Consider the following 19445-nt stretch of genomic DNA (forward strand, 5'->3'; position numbering starts at 1 on the left):
GCTTGTGTCACTCAGCATGAAGGTTCATCCACGTTGTGGCACTGTTAGTACTTCATTTATTTCAATGACTAATACTCCCTTGTAAGTAAGACTACACCACAATTTGTTTATCTATTCATTAGTTGATGGTCCAGGTGATTTATCAAATTATCAAAATTAACGCTTAGGAACAACTGACCTCAGTTTAAAATTCAAATGTTGTAAAGATCATATATGGACAAATCCACACCTATTTGTGTGAACAATAAGAAATGCAAACTAGGTGCATTACAGGTCAGCTTTCTTGCACTTAAACTAGAAATAGTTCTCTTTTCCCCTGCAGTTCCATTTTCTAAGAAAGACTCGAGGTACAGCGTTTTGAAACCTCATCTGATTGTAGGCATGTGCTAGAAATTCCAAGAGAATCTGTCTCACAAAGCCAAATTCAAATCACAAATGAATTTTTCAAATATCTTTAAGTGTTAGAGCAGGTTAACTGATTAATCATCACACTCTGTATTAATTAAGGTACCAGCAAAGGTTCCGACTGTGAACAGAAAGGTGTTTCTGTTCTGAAGTTCCTTCCACTTGTTTCAAACTCCAAAGTACAATACTTCTGCCTTCCTTTGGCTCATTTTGTTCCTTTCTTATTTCATAGCTTTATTCCCTGGACTGTTAATGAAAAGAACATTGAATTGGGCCATATAGTTGCTCATGGCATTGCAGATCCCGTGTAGCCCACGGTCGGTAGTTTGAAAAGAAAAGCCTCAGTTTCTTCTACAGTTTTCGGCAAACTCATCACAACGTGCTTTTTAACTTTTCATAAATTATCCCAAATATGCCAGGACAGCAGCTAAGTGAATTGACATATAGCAGCGACAGGCTGGTGCAAAGCAATAAAATTCGAGAATTATTCAGAAAAGAACTCCCTCTGCATGACACTTTCCCTTGGCAACAAGGATGCTTTAAAGTGATTATACCTAGGACCCAGAAAAAAGTGCTGCTTTCAGCTCACGGGCAGAGAATTTCTTGCAGACACCTCGCCAGAGTGCCTGGCTCCTGTTCAGATGTGACCTCTTTAGTTAGACACATATGCCTTTTTTCCCAATATTTACCAACCAAGGACGCTTGCGGGCAAGTTTACCATGCTGAATGCAAGGTTAGAAATAAAAAGCCAATGAAATAAACCACCAGGTGATTTTGGAAAACACACACACACACACAACCCACTTTTCAAAAGAGGAATGCCACTTATGGCTTCCCACCGCAAACACAGTCACAGCTTAATATTTCAGCCCGTCACCAAGTTGCCAAGTAAAACATTATTAGGGGTTACTTTTACTTTGACACATCTGCAGTCAGAAAATTCTTTTCTTGTAGGAGCCTATTGTGCATCTCACGGCTGTATTCTTGGGGGTGAATCATACACTAAGCCCATTTATCAATCTTGACAGTGGAAGTCGGGAGTAATCTGCCTTGCAAAAGCTCTCCGGGAATTATCTTTTCTTGTTGGCAATTAGGCAGCTAGGGGAAGCAGCTGCAAGCAGGCTGGATTCACCGGGGCTGCAGGTCACGCTGTTCTTGATGTTTCCTTTGACCGCCCTGCCTCATTAAGAACTGTGTGCTGGGTCCCAAAGAATCCAGGTTCCTCAGCTCCAAGCTCTGGTGGGCGGGGGTCGGGGGACCACAGTCCGCACGCAGATGGCAGCAAAGAAAGGCAAGTGACTGGAGGAAGAAGGATGGAGCAGTCTGGGCAGCGGCTGAGAACAGCTTGGAGCTGACATAACCGTGTGACAGGAAAAGCCAACGTTGCAGAAAACCAGGGCTGGGAAGCCACCCAGATTTCTCTGCTTAAATCGATTGAAAAAAAACAAAAAAACACCTCACATCTTCTACAGCTGGTAAATGATTAGATGGTAAAGGGATAACTGGTTTGGGGAAATATGTTGCTGACATTCCGCCTCCCACTGATTTCTTCTTGCAGACTGAGATGGAGTTTTATTTTCTCCTGACAGTGGAAGTGACAGAGGCAGCAGGCCTGGGAGGCTACTGTCGATCGGGGCGCATGGCACAGAGCAGCTGGAGAAGAATCGAAACTGGAAGACTAAGTACGAGCACCCCATCTATTAAAACTAAAGCTCAGTTTTAAAACCAAGCCTCAGTTTTCACACCTGCAGGCCGGGAATAATAACTACCTTGCCCGCTGAGGGAGAGAACAAACGAGCTTCAAACACAAATGGGAAAGTCTCTGGTTAACTTCAAAGATGCCAGCTGCCAATACTTGCCTGAAAAAGATGTGTGTCTCTTCCTTATTTAGAGGCGCTGTTTTGGTTATTTCAAATTACGGTTTGCCAGGGCCTTGCACGTTCTAGGGCTTAGAAACATTTTCCAATACGGTGCAGAATTTATTACAATTGTAGCCAAAATGTAGCAATCTTTAAACTGTAAGACCACAAGTACAAGTCAACTAGAGAGAAGGGCAATTCAGGAGGCAAAGGAATGATCAAGCAGTTAATAGGATCCCTCCATCTAATACATACGTGGTGTTGAAGACTCTGCTCATCCTGGAAGGGCCGAGCCATCTCTAGCTCAGCCAGAACATGGGCTTAGGAAGCATAAACCACCAACCAACACAAACAAACAAAGACGCTGTTTACATGACTGTTACCCGCCATGCCGCTGGCTGTGGTGGCTCTGAGTTGTTGGAACTTTTTCCAAAGGACTTTCCCAAAGCTCTGGTGACATGAGCACCCTGCACGTATTCTTCTGAACCCTTCCTCCACAGCCAAGCTGCTAGGCGGGGGCTCGGAGGGCAATGTGGCCACAGACAGACCAGACCCGCCCTCCGTTCTCTGACAGCGCGACCTACTGACCCTTCCTCGCTAAATCTGCAATCAGCCTGAAGAGCTTTTCCAAAAGCAAACAATAACACACAGTTCAGGGCCAAGTTCTATGCATTCCTAGATCCTCCAGGAGCACAAGACGCACACTGTCCCCACCTTCTCTTCCTCGGGGAACGCAGGGCCCACGGACACCAACGGGTGCAAGAAGTCTTGGTTGGGACGGATTTGCTCGGCCAAGGGTTAACCCCAAAGTTCTCGGGCCATCTTGAGAAAAACCGTTAGGTTTTTCACAATTACGCCCTGGAATAAAAGCCTGCAGTCACCACGCACAGAATTTAGGAGTGACCCAGAGGCACGTCCTGTTGGGGCAGGCAGTGGTGTCTGCACCCGTGGCAGCTGGCCTGGTGGTCAGCAGCCTGGCAGGACTGAGGTGCAGCCCAAGGTCACCCCGTTTCAGGGGATTTTGACTTCATCTCGTCCTGCACATCCAGGATAATGAGTAAAAATATTAACAGCACTTACCATTCTCGAGCAAGGGCCTGCTGTGGACCAGAAGCCTGGTGGGCATCCTTGCTCACCGACTGCCCGGTGAGTCAGATTGTATCATTCCTATTTTACAGATGAGGAAACTGAGGCACAGAGCAGTTAGACACCTTGCCACAGTCCTCTGGTTCCAGGGTCAGGACTGAAAACCCAGCCTCCTGACCCGAAGGCCTGCGTTTTCCCTCTGCAGCGACACTGCCTCAAGGGCAGTCAGGAGGCCTCCGGCAGCCTCAAGTGTGACAGGGCACAAATGGCCCGGAGCCAGCATCAGTATTCAGGAAGAGGGCAGTGGTCCAGGAATCTCTGGCTCCCTGGAGTCGGGTGCAGGTAACAGTGGAGCCCACGGTCCTGCCGGCGACTCGGAGGGCACTGTCGAGCACCTCCCTGAACGGCTTTGAGGCCAGGAGAAATGGCGGCCGGAAAGCGGGATTTATGGAGCACACCTGCGGCCACGCACACACCTGAGGGAGGTTGTGAGCTCACGCGGGTCTCAACAAGCTGCGGGCAGAGGGAACCGTCGCCCACCGGGACAGCACGGGACTCTGCCGGAGGACTTTCCCGGTCATGCTGGGAGGTGGATGTGGACCGAGTCCCACTCCGCCCGGCCAAGGGTGCCCGGCGTGACCCTGAACACGCGGGTTCACTCGACAGAACGGAACACCGGCGGAGCCCACAGAATGGAAAGTGACTGCATTAGGACCAAACGCTTGACCCCGTGGGCTGCCAGATGGGCCGCAGACGGCGAGGCAAACCACCGGGCCAGGAGCGAATGATCAAAAACGTCCTTAGAGGACATTTCCATTGTTAATAGCAAACACCTGGGGCCCAGAATGGAGCCATCTGTGGCACGTTATAATTCATGTCTTTAACACGTGAACTTTGACCTCAGCTCCTCCTCCCCGGAAACCAATTAAAGTGTAAATGTAATTTCTCAGAATTTTTAATAAAGAAGGAGACGAACGAGGCCCTGGTCGGTTGAGAGGTGCACAGGCGGCCTCTAGGCGTTATCAGAAAGACCTTTCGGGGCTTCCCTGGTGGCGCAGTGGTTGGGAGTATGCCTGCCGAAGCAGGGGACGCGGGTTCGTGCCCGGGTCCGGGAAGATCCCACATGCCGCCGAGCGGCTGGGCCCGTGAGCCATGGCCGCTGGGCCTGCGCGTCCGGAGCCTGTGCTCCGCGGCGGGAGGGGCCGCAACAGTGAGAGGCCCGCGTATAGCAAAAAAAAAAAAAAAAAAAAAAGTAGATCTTTCGCTTCTGTGCTCTGACGGCTGTTTCCTCCCGAGCCCAGTCCCTAAAGGCAGGGGACTCAGGGCAGGGCACCAGCACCCCACTAAAGGAGCCCAGCCCATCAGAGGCAGTGTCTCAGACTGGCTTCTCAGCTTCATGACAGGAAGAGGCCTCTGTCTCTGCGTGGGGCTGGTCGGGGATGAGGTTCTGGCAGACATCAACAGATTCAGGGGTTAACAGAGGGCAGTTTACACAGCAAGATAGCTCCGCCCTCTCCTCCTGCCCCAGGAGACAGACCTGTATAGGTCGTGCCCGTTGCATCTGCTGACTCTGCAAGTCTGCAACACTTTTAATCAAACATGATAGGAAAAGTGGTCATGGTAGATACTTCCAAGCCACCCAACGAGGGCTGAAGTCTTTTTGGCCCTGTTCTTACCTCACTGAGCTCCTGATGCTGGGCTGGCCATCAGGTCAGCCTGAAACTCAAGAGCCGTGAAGACAGGCACCCATGTCCCCGTTCCCCTCCCGCTGCCCCGGGGGATTGGGAACCGAAGGTTCCTTTCCTCACAGGGGCCAGGGGATAGGCCAGAGGCAGGAGCCAGAGGCTGTGGGCTGATCATCTTGAGTCTGGCCCTGACCAACCGTGGGGCCTCTGGCCTTTCTAAACCTCAGTTTTCTCATCTGTATGATGGAGGTGATTGTATCTGCCCTTTCCTCTTAGAACTGTGACAGTTAAATGAGAAAGGAGATGTGAAAGTTCTTTGTAAACTGGAGAGTAATCTGTGAGGTCTACAGGGTCTTATTCTTACAACTACTTTTAGTTTTTATATTTTTAACTTCCCATCTCCTACTTTAGCTAAATTAAGCCCAGGCTTGCAGGAGAAGTCACTTATAGAAGAAGTCCACCTTTTGAAAGTAAATTGCTCCTTGGTCTCCATGGAGTTTAAAACAAAACAAAAAACAATGGACTCAGCCCCCTATTTACCTGGGGTTTCTCAGTCCTTATTCTTTTTTATTTTGCTTTCGTTTTTCTCTTTATTGTATTGTTTCTGTTCTTGTGAGTTACCGTAACTCCATTGTAGATGATGTGGAATATAAAATAAATGAAAATGGCCATGCTACAGCAAACGCTATAGTATAAAAGACAGTGGTCTCCGAACCTTCTCCTTAGAAGTGTAGCCATTACACGAAAGGTGAAATGTGGCTTCACTCTGCACACATCTGATTGTGCTGGAATCACCATCCATCTGTCCATCCACCCAGCCGCCCACGACCATTTATCCATCTGCTATCAGCTCACTCAATCGTCCACCCATCCACTCATCCATCCATCCACCCACTCACCCTCCCATCCATCCATCCACCCATCCATCCATCCATCCATCCACTCACCCTCCCATCCATCCATCCACCCATCCATCCATCTATCCATCCACTCATCCTTTCAGTCAAGAAGAATTTACTGAAATCTACTATATGTTCCAGGTGCTGGGGCTTCAGCAATGAACAAAACAGACAAAATTCCTGACCTAGTAGAGCTTAAAGCGGGTCCTTCTGAATACCGTTGGTCACAGACAGGCCCAGAATTTACCCTTGACCTCACTCTGTGGCCTCTGTGCCAAAAGTCCTGGGGAAAGGAGGAAGCCGTGTGTGTGTGTGTGTGTGTGTGTGTGTGTGTGTGTGTGTGTGTGTGTGTGTGTGTAAGTGGGGAGGGATTGGCAGAATTTCAGCGGCAATGTTTTCACACATGTTCTACCACAAATAAAATGCTGGATTAACGAGCAATGACAGGAAATAATTCTCTGCTGTTGTAACCTAAGTTGAAGGAGATTTGCAGAACTAAATGGGCCAGCCTTCCTGCTTCCCAGAAGTCACACAGGGACAAAGCTCTGTACTGAGAAGGCTTCAGTTCCCGCCTGGAGCCTGAACACGGCACATACAGCCGAGGTGACCTCCACATGGTGAGGACCCCCGGGAGGCAGGATGGCACGGCTGCCCCAATCTCAGCCTCAGTCTGGACCACGGAGCTCCCTCGAAGCCTGCGGTGGGAAGCCAGCACATCTTTCTCTAATACCCCAGGATAGATGCCCTTCTCCTCTTCCTGAGGTTTACAGCTGCTGCACATTTTTATTTGAGATAAGTAATAGGAAGGTGGAAAGTCAGAGGTTTGGCTCCTGGTGACTCAGCCTAACGTCTTGGGGCTTCCACTTGGGTAGTTTTTTTTTGCAGTACGCGGGCCTCTCACTGTTGTGGCCTCTCCCGTTGCGGAGCACAGGCTCCGGACGCACAGGCTCAGTGGCCATGGCTCACGGGCCCAGCCGCTCCGCGGCATATAGGGATCTTCCCGGACCGGGGCACGAACCCGCGTCCCCTGCATCGGCAGGCGGACTCTCAACCACTGCGCCACCAGGGAAGCCCAACTTGGGTAGTTTTGAAAACGTAGGCAATTCATTTAACTTTCTGCTCCTCAGCCTTAAAATGGGTATAACCGCACCCAGCTCACACCACTGACTGGTGAAAGATACATCCCCAGTAATCTCTAGGGTCAAAGTCAAGTCTGCCTCCGTTCACTTCCCCCGAACTGGATATTCAGGGAGCAGTGCTATGTGGACCAGTCTCCGTAGCTTGACCTCTGTTTTGCATCCAGCTTAAGAGGAGAGGACATTCTACCATGCCCTTGGGCAGTGACTTTTACTATCCCGACTCTGCATTAATTGCAGACAAACTCCTTCATTTTCCAGTGAGCAATATCTAATCCTACAGAGAGGAAATAAGAACATGGTCTGTATCAAGGGGTCCTCTTGAACTGCTGTCAGGAATATCTCCTGCCAGTTCATTTCCCCCTTATCGTCATGTCGGTAAGTGGTCAACTCAGTTACTCTAGCTGGATAGTTACATTGATTCTGCCCTGTAGCGTTTTAATGTTACTAGAGTGCCTCATTTTGTTGTTGTTTATTTACTTTTTACTCCTTGGATAAAGATTTCCATTGTTTTCCCTACTGCACCTTGAAGAAGGAAGTGAAGACTTTCTTAAACTTTTCTTTGAGAAAAAAAAATAATCACCTTCAAATGAAGAACTGATATGGGGAAACAATTTTCTCCAATCCCATGCTCGTAAAATCCCTTTATAGTAAGTGTATTTCATGACCTCAGATAGATCCTCAAACTTCAAATGGGGGTGAGTTTTAATTATGTGTATTCTGCACTGATTTTCAAGAAAGCAAGTGTTTCTTGAGAGGGGATAGCCTTTCCAGATACATCGAATTTCTGTCAGTTCCTACCACATCTGAAACTTGGGAACTTTTCACTGAAAAGTGCAGTTGATTTTAGTTTCCCGAACCACATTTTCAGATAGAGGCCTCCTCAAAAATAAATCCAAATTTCCTGTAACATGAGCTAGGAATTCTCGAGGAGGGTCTGCCTAACCCTATGCAATTCTTCCGGGATGGGTTCAGACTGGACTTTACTCCAGAATGTTCCCTGCCCACCACCCCTTCCAACCTTTGCTCCTTGTTCACAATGAATTATTGGTCATTTTTTTAAAGATGTGAGATGCTATTATGGTGATGTTTAAAATTTTCTCCTTATCTTTTTTTTTTTTTTTTTTTTGCGGTACGCGGGCCTCTCGCCGCTGTGGCCTCTCCCGTTGCGGAGCACAGGCTCCGGACGCGCAGGCTCAGCGGCCACGGCTCACGGGCCCAGCCGCTCCGCGGCATGTGGGATCTTCCCGGACCGGGGCACGAACCCGCGTCCCCTGCATCGGCAGGCGGACTCTCAGCCGCTGCGCCACCAGGGAAGCCCTCTCCTTATCTTTTAGAGGCACAACTGAAGTACTTATAGATGATGTTATGATACCCAGGATTGTGTAAATAGATGAGATTAGGTGCCCCTGTGGTGAGCCCCATGGCACCCCAAAATGTCCCCTATCAGCCCTGAGCTTGCAGTCTGTAATCAGCAGTTTACTTGCCTGGGATCCCTAGCACAGTGTAAGGGCCTAGAAATCGAGGTCCCTGCCTTTTGTGTCTGTGGCCCTGCTCTGCACCTTGGAATCTGGTACCCAGGCACCCAGAAAATACAAGCTGGGTAAATGAGCGGTTTTGCTATAATTGGTCACCCAGCCCTGTTTCCTGAGTCGGAGGCAGGGCCTGTGGCCTCTCAGCTTTCCTGAGAGAAGGTTGAACTTGGGTGGAGGCCATCCAGCTGTGATCCACGTCCAGACAGCTGTGCAGCGGGGAGGTATGTGATGAATGTTTCCTGAATTGAATTACACGGAATCGAATGAGCCAATTATCCACACTTCTGAGGAAGTGGAATGGCAATGCTTTCACCTTGAACGTGGTGATTTGATCTACTTGTAGACGTAGAATGCCCAACCTCAGCTGAATGTGAATTATCCACACCCCTGGTGAGCGAGCAGGCGGTAACCCGCGTTCGCTTATTTTCTCGGCCCGCAGTCTCCAGGGCGCTCTACGCACTGCCCTCCACTGTCCCTTGGCAGCCAGGCAGCACATTCTTTGCTTGAGAGCCGTCTGCCAGTGTGGATTAAACAAAACCCAAACAGCCCCAAGCTCTACATCTTAGTATCAGCATGAAAACTATGGCTTCAGATATACCAGATATCTAGATCTGTATATATCCCTTCAGATATACAGAGTGTGGAAGTGCTCTTTTGTGGCTGTTGAAGTAGAGCCCTTAAAGAATCTTACTAGAGGAAAAGCAAAGTGAAATCCTAAACAGAAGAGAACCTTTGACGTCAGGTCTACAAGACCGCTGAGGTGAGCGGGTGAAGCTGCGGTGCGATCCGCCCCCCGGTGTGCTAGCGCAGGCTCCTGCTTAAGGGCTTCCAAGTGCCTAGTAATTACACTGAAATAAAACGAGAGTCTATATACCATTTCTTTTTTGACAAGAAGCTCCCCCCTATTTTTTACAGACAGTAAACCCCTTAATTTGGCAAACTACAATAGCTCAGATGCTACACCGTCTTCTTAAAAGTGAAGAATTCATAAAAGAAAACTCAGATCATGTTACCGTCCCGCCTAAACCCCTCCAATGATGGTTCTCTGCCCTAGAGATGAATCCATGTTCCTACCGCGGCGTGGGCTTTGCGTGCTCTGGCCCCTCCTTTCTCTCCAGTGGCATCAGCACCACTTCCCTCCAGCCCCACCCCATTCCGATTCAGCCCCACCAGCCACTGGCTTCCCATCAGCGATGCTTTCCCCCCTCATGGTGTCCCCCCTGCCCAAGCCCATGTCCTTCCATCTCTGCAGGCTCTCCATCCCTCTCTTCCTGTTGGTCTTGGCTTAAACGTCATCTCCATGGAGAGGTCTCCCCCAAACCACTAATTAATGTCGGGTCCCCCAGCCCACGTGTCTCCTTTCTATCCTCTTCCTTTTCTTCCTTCATAGCACTTCTTCCAACCTGCAGTTTTTGATTCACTGTTTTTCCAGACTGTCTTCCCCACGAGAACGCAAGTTCCATGAGGGCAAGAAAAGGGTCTGTCCTGTTCGTGGCTGAAATAACCCCAACACCTATCAAGCAGGTGGCACGCTGCAGGAGCTGAGTTACCGTGGGTTTCCGATCCAGCTGCATCCCCTCAAGAGATGGCTCTCTGACTCCAACTCTCACAGTAACGGAAAATTTTCCTCAAAAACATAAAAGAGAGTTCTGAGAGTAGTTTTTGAATGTCAGTACTGCCTTTTTTTTTCTACTCTAGGAAGTGACATTTACCATTATAGTAAATTTTCTTTTCCCAAAGTGCTCCAATTATTCACGTTTTTCTTACTCCCATAAATGTGGCATACTTAGTCCTCAACCCCTTGAAGACCAAATGCTCCAAGATGCTCACCAATGGATGGACTCAACTGAGTTCAATCTCCCACACGAATCCCCAGATATTGCTTTTGCCAAGGAGTAATTTCCAAGACAGGCCTTAATGTTAACGACCCAAAGACACACAACACACTCACACACACTCACACACACTCACACACACTCACAGACTCGCAGTGATTAATGATACAAACTGCAAGGACACCCCCGCCAGCTATTCCCGTAACACGCGACTGAAGTCATGACACCCATGTTTAAAAGCATTCTCCTCCATCCTCGTCTTTTTAGGCCTTTGGGTCCAATTCGTCAACGATAGCAGTTGGTGAAATGTCAGGGTTAGGATTCTGGAATGTTTTGATAAAGAATAAACAAGGGGTATTAAGGGATGCATTTCTTTCCTTTAAACCCTCTGCAGTACATGGTTCTTTTCGATTCTGGGAGACTTTCGTATCGTGCAAGCAGTCCTTGATTCATCTCTTTGCAAGTCACCTTTGGGGCTGAGACTTAAATCACATTTTAACATTTGCCACTCGTGTCTGAATCAGCAGTGGGGAGGAAGTTGGGAGGAAGGTTCGGGTGTGGGCCAGTTGAAAATGAGCCGCTCACACAGACACCACGGGCACTTACGTGGCACTGGAAGCGCTTTCCAGCAACTACAAGCGGGAATTCTGAAAAAACAAAAAAGCCTTTAACTCTTCAATGGTTCCAAGGTCCCTGTAAGCTAAATAATAATACCTCCATATATTTGTGGAGTGATTTACAGTTTACAAAGACACATGATCTCATTTAATCCACTCTCCCACTCTCGTGGGGACTCTATGAGGTAAGAGAATGACCACGTCGAGATAATACTGGAGATTAAAAGCAGCCTGGAAATTCTAAAATGGGTGATGGATGACTGAGATGGCCAGAACAGCTTGACCTCCTCCTTACTGTGGGCTTTTGTGATTAATTCACCCACTTGCTTAGGAAGTTTCTTTCCATCTGAGAAAATTAAAAACACCGCTCTCTGGACAGGAATGTGGGATCATAAATGAGAACCAAATAGAAAAGATTTACGCGAAAGCACGAGCTCAGCAAAAGAGGAAACTCAGAAATCGCTAATAAGGTATAAATCAAGGAAAGGCTATTAGCAAACCCCTGGTCGGAAAAAAGACGCTTTTTAAATGATTTGCCGAGCCCTTAGCAATACCATTTCTACCTATGATTTTCAAATATCTCCAGGGTAATTTGGCTTGCAATCCTTAAACGCTGCCATGAAGACTTTCCAATTTGAAGGGATTTACACAGGATTACAGAGAGTACCAGAAAGCAGTGCCTTGCTATTGTGCCTCCAGGGCCGTAGGACTCTTAGGGCTGTAGGGTCTTCCTCATCTGTGCATTCTCCACAACAAAACACAGGAGTCAAAGGATTTGTTGAACGTGCGAACAAACAAGTGAAAGAATAGGTGGATGAATGAATGGATGGATGGATGGATGGGATGATGAAAAGATGGACAAAAGGATGGATGGATGGAAGGAAGGAAGGACAGAAGGAAGGAAGGAAGGAAAAATAAAGACTGATCACTCATTTTACTGATAAAAACATAAGAGCCAGAGGGGCTACTAATTTGCTTGTTTTACCAAAAACAACTAGCGTCAGAATTGAGGCTACCAGGCCTCTTCAATCCCAGTGTAACATCCCCAATCTGGACTTTCCTCTCTTCCATTCGTCTCTTTTATCACGAGGTCTGGAACATTAACGATATTAACAATCCAACCTTAGTCTTTGAGAACCATTTTGGAGGCACATAGGCGGGTGTGCTTGTGCCTACGTAATGATCAGGGGGATTAAGCACAGGCTGAATTTTCCGTGGCCACTTGGAGCTCATCAGGAACGAGAAAGCATGAAGACCACTCAGCTTCACGTCACCTTCCTGCCAGTCTCCTCCCCAGAGATTCTAGACCCTATCTGGGCTGGTGGAATGTTGCAAACAGAAGACACCCACAGGCCCTGGCCCAACCTCACCCCCTAAGAAGGGATCCTTTGCCCCAAATACCCAACAAGCAGCTATTCTGCCCCTGCCCGGGGAGTTTAAATGACAAGGGGCACTACTTCTGGCAGCAACCTGCCTCCCTTTGGGGAAGCTCCCCTCATTGAGTTTTGCAACATTTCACTTCCTGTTGGTGTTGGGCCTAAGATACTTTCACTTCCTGCTCAGGTTCTAGGCTTCTGTCATCACAGACTCAGAGAGCAAGTTCCTCTACTAGGTCTTGGTGAGTCCCTGGAATTGTGCTTAAGACAGACCCTCGAGCAAAAACAATGCACACCTGAAGGCTTTGTGCTGACGGTGGTGACGGACCGGAGAAGCAGTGCCTTGCTGGGGAAAGACGCCTTAGCGACCAGCTCCCGTGAAACGACACGATGTGAGCCATGAAGTTCTGCCCTACAGGCCATTCAAGAGGAGGCCCACGAGGCTATTGGTTGTAAAAGCATAACCACGTTCTGTAACAATCCATCCCTCTTCCGGCACTTTTAAGCAGGTGCCCCGCCCCCCGCGTACACCACGACCTCGCAGAGGCCAGCCTTCGGGCTGCCGGTCCGCACTTGCTTCTTGTTCCCAGTGCTACCTTTCAGCAAACTCAGAGAGCAGACTTGGCCTAGGAAGTGCCGTAAAGATAAAAGCACTGGGAAGGTCTCAAGGTACAAAAAGGAAGCCGGCATCATAACAAGTGCGTGCTTTCCTTCACTAGTGAAAATCTTCCTACGTTAGCACACCATTCTAGTTTGGGAGGGGCCCGTAGAGGTGTAGGGACACATCGTAATCTGTAATCACTCCAAGTTGCATCTATTTCTACCTCCTCTGAATGCTGCAGTAATGAAACTGTCTTCCTTTTTTTCTGGGTGAATCAAGTCTAGCGTTTCAGAAAGGCATGAAATGAGGAAGAATGACATCATTTACTGAAAAGGAAAAGTCCCATCATTTAAACCTTTAAGATCTGAGAAGGGGATGTGGTATTAGAGGCGGGGACCCTACAAATCCCCAAGCTACTGACACATTTCAGCTCCGCCCCAGGGCCAACCCGGAGGGAAGACGCACGTCCCCGCACGGGACCCATCTAACCGCGCCCACTTTGCCCCGTGGCTTTACCACGCCCAGACGGAGCCGTAGGTGCGAATCAAAACCAGGTGCTGGGATTGTAGGGTAATTCGCGATCTCTGAACAAAGACGGGATCCGTGCCCACCACTTCTCAGGGAGGCGCTCAGGCCTCACGCCCTGTGCTCTGCAATCTGGGTGCTTCTCTCAGGGAAGCACGGTCCACAGAATTTCTTTCGGGAAGCTTCCATGGGCGCTCTGGCCAGAAAACCAGGGAGCTCTTTGCCCAGCTGTTTCCCAATACATATGTCAAGCTGCATCCCGACTCTCAGAGCAGCTGGAAGCATCAGTACTTGCCCGGTTGAGGGGTTCATGATGCAGCCTCCTTTGTCAGCAGCCGTTCTGCAGCTACAGCCCCTCTCCAGGGTGTCATGGTTCATCCCGAAATTGTGTCCCAGCTCATGGGCCAGGGTCACAGCCGCGCCAAGGGGACTGTCTGAATGGTCCTCAAAGAAAATACAAGAGCACAATGTATAGTTCACACCTTTTTGGCCTCCTTCCCAGCCTCCCCCCTCCCCTCAGCCCTGGCCCCCAGATATTTATCTTTTATAAACATTTAATGGAGTCCAATCTCCTACAGGGACCGAGATAGAGCCCCATTATATAGTTCAAACTTAAAAGAAGACTTGATCTATTTTATTCAACTAGTTTGGATTGAATACACGTAGGATTCCTTGTGTCTTTACATGAAATAATCAGGGCAATCATTTCCCTCTCGCTTCCTACAATCTCTCACAAGACACCATTCTACTGAATGAAGCAAAAAGTTGTCCTGTATCATAGGAAGAAGCAGCCCGTTCCTTCACGGGTAATGAAAGTGCCGTTTTCTCCTTGATTGAGACGATGCTGGGATAAAGTCGTTAGGGGAAGCATACTTTGAACAGTATAAATAAGATCTGAGCAAGTGTTACTGAGTATGCCTCTTGCTGTCTACTTGGTAGAGAAGGGTCCTTGGAAAATTCATAAGAATGCACCATAAAAGCTAACGACATCGCGTCATCTGTTTGAAGACTCATTGGATTAAGATTGTTATCCAGTTGTGCCTTACTCTTGCTGGCCCTTTGTTTTGTCAGGTAGACTTTGGAAATGGATGGAGGCATCCTGACTCTCTGACTTTTGCTCTTGGGAGTCCACTCAACCTTTTGCTTGGTTTTGGAAGGCGGGTTCTCCACCCAGCAAGCACTGCTTGGCCACCCTTAACTAACTTAGTGGAGTGCATGCATGGCTTGCCTAAAGAGATATTAGAAATTAATTTTTAAAATATCATTACTCAACTTTAACAAACTAAAATTAGTTGATTTGCAGAAATGGTGCCCATGATTGGTGTTTCTGCAAGAGCCTGCACACCACAGAGCAATGAAGGTAACATTGAATCCTGCTTCGTGCTACCCAGGAAGGAGATAAGAGGCTACCCAAGAGGTTTCCGGGAAACAGTGACACTGTGCTTTAGAGAACGCATTATTCCTGTACAGACAACCTTTGCGGGGCCTCTTGATATAGGTGTGTTCATATAAGGTTTCATAGGCTTGTTGGCGGTTACAGCTGTAGCTACCTTTCTCACTGGCCCTCAGTCTAAGAAAAGAGCGTCATGTCAAGGAACCATTATTCTTAGAATAGATGAAATTCCTAACAAATGACTTTGTTTAGATTTCAGTTTCCTGTTGTAGGAAGCTTCGCAAACGTGTTTCAGGAAACCGATTTTCTTCAATCTAAGAATGCTGAGGGCTGAACTTAGCATGCTTTGGCAGAAAAATTCAAGGAATTCATCCTTAAAAAATGACTCTTCATCAGATTCTTTGGTATCACGGAATATCTTGGCTTTGTCTTGAATTGCCTAATTGTTTCACACTCTTTCACGCATAGGTGATTATACACAGAATGTCTCTTAAGAGACCCTGATAAACAGTTCATATTTCTAATAAGACAAAAACCTATTTCTTTATTTCTGGCGTTATCTCCAAACCAAGACTGTTTTAGTCCAGTTAGATACAAAGGCACGGCTTGAAGTGACTAAAATTAGTGATCTGTTCTATCTTGGAAAAATAGAGAAACAGTACAGAACTCAAATTTTCAGTGTGATTAGGATTCCTGCTTCCTTGCGACATGATCTCCTTCCTCTTAGATTTGTGAGTCCTTGAAAGAGGCACGGTCGTACGTAACACCCATGAATTCAACTTTAGAGACACAATAGGAGAAAGTCTAGACGCTTTAGATCTGGTCAAGATACTGATTTTGTTGATCTCATGAATGTTATAGAAACTGAAGGAGCTGTGGACTTTCAGCCTACATGATGCTTCTCTTCTATGTGGAGTAAACAAACAGCGAGCCTAAGGATGGTCTTTACTGCTGGCCGGCCCATCAAACATTTCTTATTAACTTTGGTTGACTTGATTCCTATTGCAGTACATACATCTGCTTCTATTTCCCCACATTCATTTTGATCTTTTTTTTCTTTAAATAGGCTTCCCTGTCTCCTTTTAAAGAAGGAATCTTGACCAAATGCTTGCATGGAAACAGAATAAAGGACGTGAACTTTAAAAAGTTGCTTAATACCATCAGATCGGTTATAAGAACCTCTGAACACTCCACAGCTGCAGAACCCGCCATACTTATAAGGAATTCACTTTCAGCTCTAAAAAATATTTACGCCAATTTTAAGTGGCAAAGTCAGTAGCGATGGACCATGGAACCATGAAACAGAAAATGATTCCCTCTTAAAACTTTACGGGCTGCTCTGTAAAAAGACCGTTGGGATCTGACTCGAAATGAACCTGGCATCAACAAAACCCAAACTTTCCAGTGACTTCCATGGTGGAGATCACTGGAAGGCTTCCAGGTTCAAAGGAAACCAGAGGGTAGCCCGTTGAAGCCAGAAGTCCACTGGGTGAGTGCCATCCCTCCAAACAGCCTCCTCAGCCTACACATTCAGTGAATGTTTATGTTAATTACCAGCGTCACCCAGAGAAGAGGAAAATATTCATTGTGGATATTCACTAAGAAGATTAGGCTGGGCAGTACGTGGAGAGCAAATAAAAGTCAGCAGAACGTTACTCCTTCAGCCCTTTAATACAATGGAATATTCACAAATGTTCTGTTTGAAAAACGTGGAGGAATTCATGGTTTCTTGGAAGGGCAAGCTTCTGTTTGTTTAACAGAGATGGTGGAATCGTCTCCGAGGACACTCCCTATCTGAGGGCTGGTGCAGAGGGGACACTCTGTTTTCCCATCAGGGTCAGTGACAGCATGGGGTGAAAACCTTTCCTTTAGTTACCTGATGAAGGGGAACCTGTCAAAGTTACCTCCCTCTTAAATTCATAAGAAACAAGTCCCCAAGAGTCTCCCCATTCTATTTCCTTTTACAGACATATGTAATATGACAAAATGATCCTGTAAAGCAATAAACCTAGGTCTCTGCCTTCCAAGAATAAGGTTAGTGTAAAGACAGATTGGACACTGGCTAGGAGGTATGTCAAGCATTTGCAGTGGTAAATAGTTAAAAACCTCAGACTTTTGGCTATCGTGCCTGGAGGCAGAACAATCAGAAAGCCATTCTAACGGCAATATTTGGTGAGATCACAGCCCATCCCAGAAGCTGAGCGATGGGGGGAACCCCAGTGACCTGGCTCATCCCAGTGCTGGGAGGAATTCCTGGATGGAGGCGGGTGGATCAAAATCCCCCTTGAAACTTTCTCTCCGCAAAAGGTGTAGACTGGCTCTCCCTGGGCTGTTTTTACACACTCAGCCTTCCTGTGTGCGGCTTGACGTGTTTTATAAACAGTCCCTAGAGTGCTGTCGGGTATGGCAGATCATAAGCAGAGCTAGAAAAAGGGTAGAGTTATATCTAAGAAGCGTTAAAGAAAAGGACCTAATTCTACAAAGTCTGGTGAAAGTAGAGATTTCCCGGGAAATCATCAAGAGAATTAGGTCTGGACTTGGCTGTCGGATTCTCGGTGCTCCTGGCTTACCATGACGATTCCCCCGGACTGTTCTGCCGTACACATGCTCATGATGGGCGCCATGCCGATGGTGGTCCCCTGGAAATACACTCCACTAGAAAGAAAAGAAAGGACTGTCTTAAGTCAGTATAAGGACATTTTCTAATATTTGAAATTCGGCTGGACGTTCCTACATTCCAACAGGAAGACTGCACAAGCATAGGCAAAGACGAAAAGAGCGGCGTGAGAGTATGTTTACAGGTGATTTTTATCTTTGGTTCTTCTAAAATTTATCTTCCAGTTCACCATCGTCTCCTAATCCTTTCAGATTTTTGTTTTCAAGACTCGGGACAACAGCTAGTCACGACTTACATGTTTATAAGTTGTAACCTGCTATTTTCTAATGAACTGGGCGGGGAGCTGTTCCTTTGAAACCATGTCTGCTGACGTTAGGGCTGAAAAGAGTCACAGAGCATCACTGTTAACAAGTGAAAGGCATTAGGTGCTTTACTAGATTTTCTGTTGCAGCTGAATTTTGCTCTCCTGGGTAACATTACAATTAGGCCAGAAACCCAAACTCCTCCCAAATGTCCTGCTGATATAGCTTGCGAAAGTGAGATTGGCAGAGAAATGATTGACCCTCTGGAGTCAGTGTAGAAGTTAGCACCCACAAAGCCTTGGCATCCCAGGAGGAAGCTTCCGGAAGGGGAGTTCATGGCTTAGGCGTGGCTTTTCCCCTATATGGAATCTTAATCAATGAGTAATGACATCAAGGCCTCTTCAATGCAATGCTAGTAATTCCAACCTCATGCATTAAAAATTAAAAACTGTATTTGCTGAATCTCCTTTAAGGGAAAAACTGACTTACCCATGTTATCTTGGCCATGTACATATATAGCTATTACACAAATTATTTGAAAAGTTATATATTTAGCAGTGCTCAGTTGGATGAAATGCGATAAGTATGTACAAAATATAACCTCACCCATGTGTGTATGTATGTATCCAATCACCCATCTATCCATCCAGCCAACCAGCCATCCTATTACACGCATATGTACAGTAGTAGTGATTGCAGCTTTTGTATTTACATCTATATAGACCGTTTTAACAGATACAATTATACCTATATATATATATATATAAATAAGGTTATATAAGAGGCTAATTTACTTCCAGATGTTCAAGTTGGACAGACTCCATTTGGGGGGAAAAAATCAAAACAAAACACTCTGACTCTATTTTTAGTAGTTCAGGCTTAATCAATGCATAAAATATGAGGCAACCACAAATATCCAGGGTGGGAAAAAAAAACCAGCCCCATGAAATGGCCAAAGTAAATCATCAGGGAATGCCCACAGCCTCAGTTCAGAGGAAGGCCTTTGCGAAAGTGAGGTTAGGGTAGGACTGCTTTTCAGCTTCCCATAAATGTTCAGTAAACTAGATCCAATTTGTCAAAGAAAAGTGTCTCTGACCCTAAGGCTTTCAATTCAGTGATATGAGCGACATGAGAACATAATAATGGCATAAACTGTTTAAGAATCTTAATAAAAAGCTGTTCAGTTTAGGGAAAACCTACTCCATACCAACTTAGCTTATGACATTTTTTGTTTAACTATAAAGGTGTCTGTAACATGTTACCAATGTATTATACTATATCATAGGTGTGCTTTCCCTCATTTTATTATCTTCACGACCCTCACCACACTCTGAAATGTCTTTGTTTGTTATTGCCTTCTCCCAGTAAACCGGAGACTCCCAAAAGTGGGGAGGTTTACAATGTTGGTCACCATGATGTTCAAAGCCCCTAAAACATGTTTTGTTCCTCGTTCGTGCTCCATACACATTGATTGAACAACAGAACACAAGGTTAATCTGCGACACTGCTGGTATTCTCTGATCTAGAAAACCAAGAGTAACAGCAAAGCAGGAGGAATAAAGATTTTCTTTCTC

The 19445-nt window shown here is 46.7% G+C and overlaps 1 protein-coding gene across 1 annotated transcript in view; it reads right to left on the bottom strand.

Annotated features, from left to right (window-relative positions):
* ADAM12 (ADAM metallopeptidase domain 12) overlaps positions 1-19445 on the bottom strand; it is a 389351-nt gene that overhangs the window by 74147 nt on the left and 295759 nt on the right. Inside the window, exons 10-11 of the mRNA XM_060125655.1 lie at positions 17523-17607; positions 13855-14003 (exon numbers count right to left, since the gene is read on the bottom strand). Of these exons, the coding sequence (XP_059981638.1) occupies positions 13855-14003; positions 17523-17607 (234 nt within the window). The remainder of the gene's footprint in view (positions 1-13854; positions 14004-17522; positions 17608-19445) is intronic.

This window comes from Lagenorhynchus albirostris, chromosome 16 (assembly GCF_949774975.1).
Source record: "Lagenorhynchus albirostris chromosome 16, mLagAlb1.1, whole genome shotgun sequence".
NCBI classification, from domain to species: Eukaryota; Metazoa; Chordata; class Mammalia; order Artiodactyla; family Delphinidae; genus Lagenorhynchus; species Lagenorhynchus albirostris.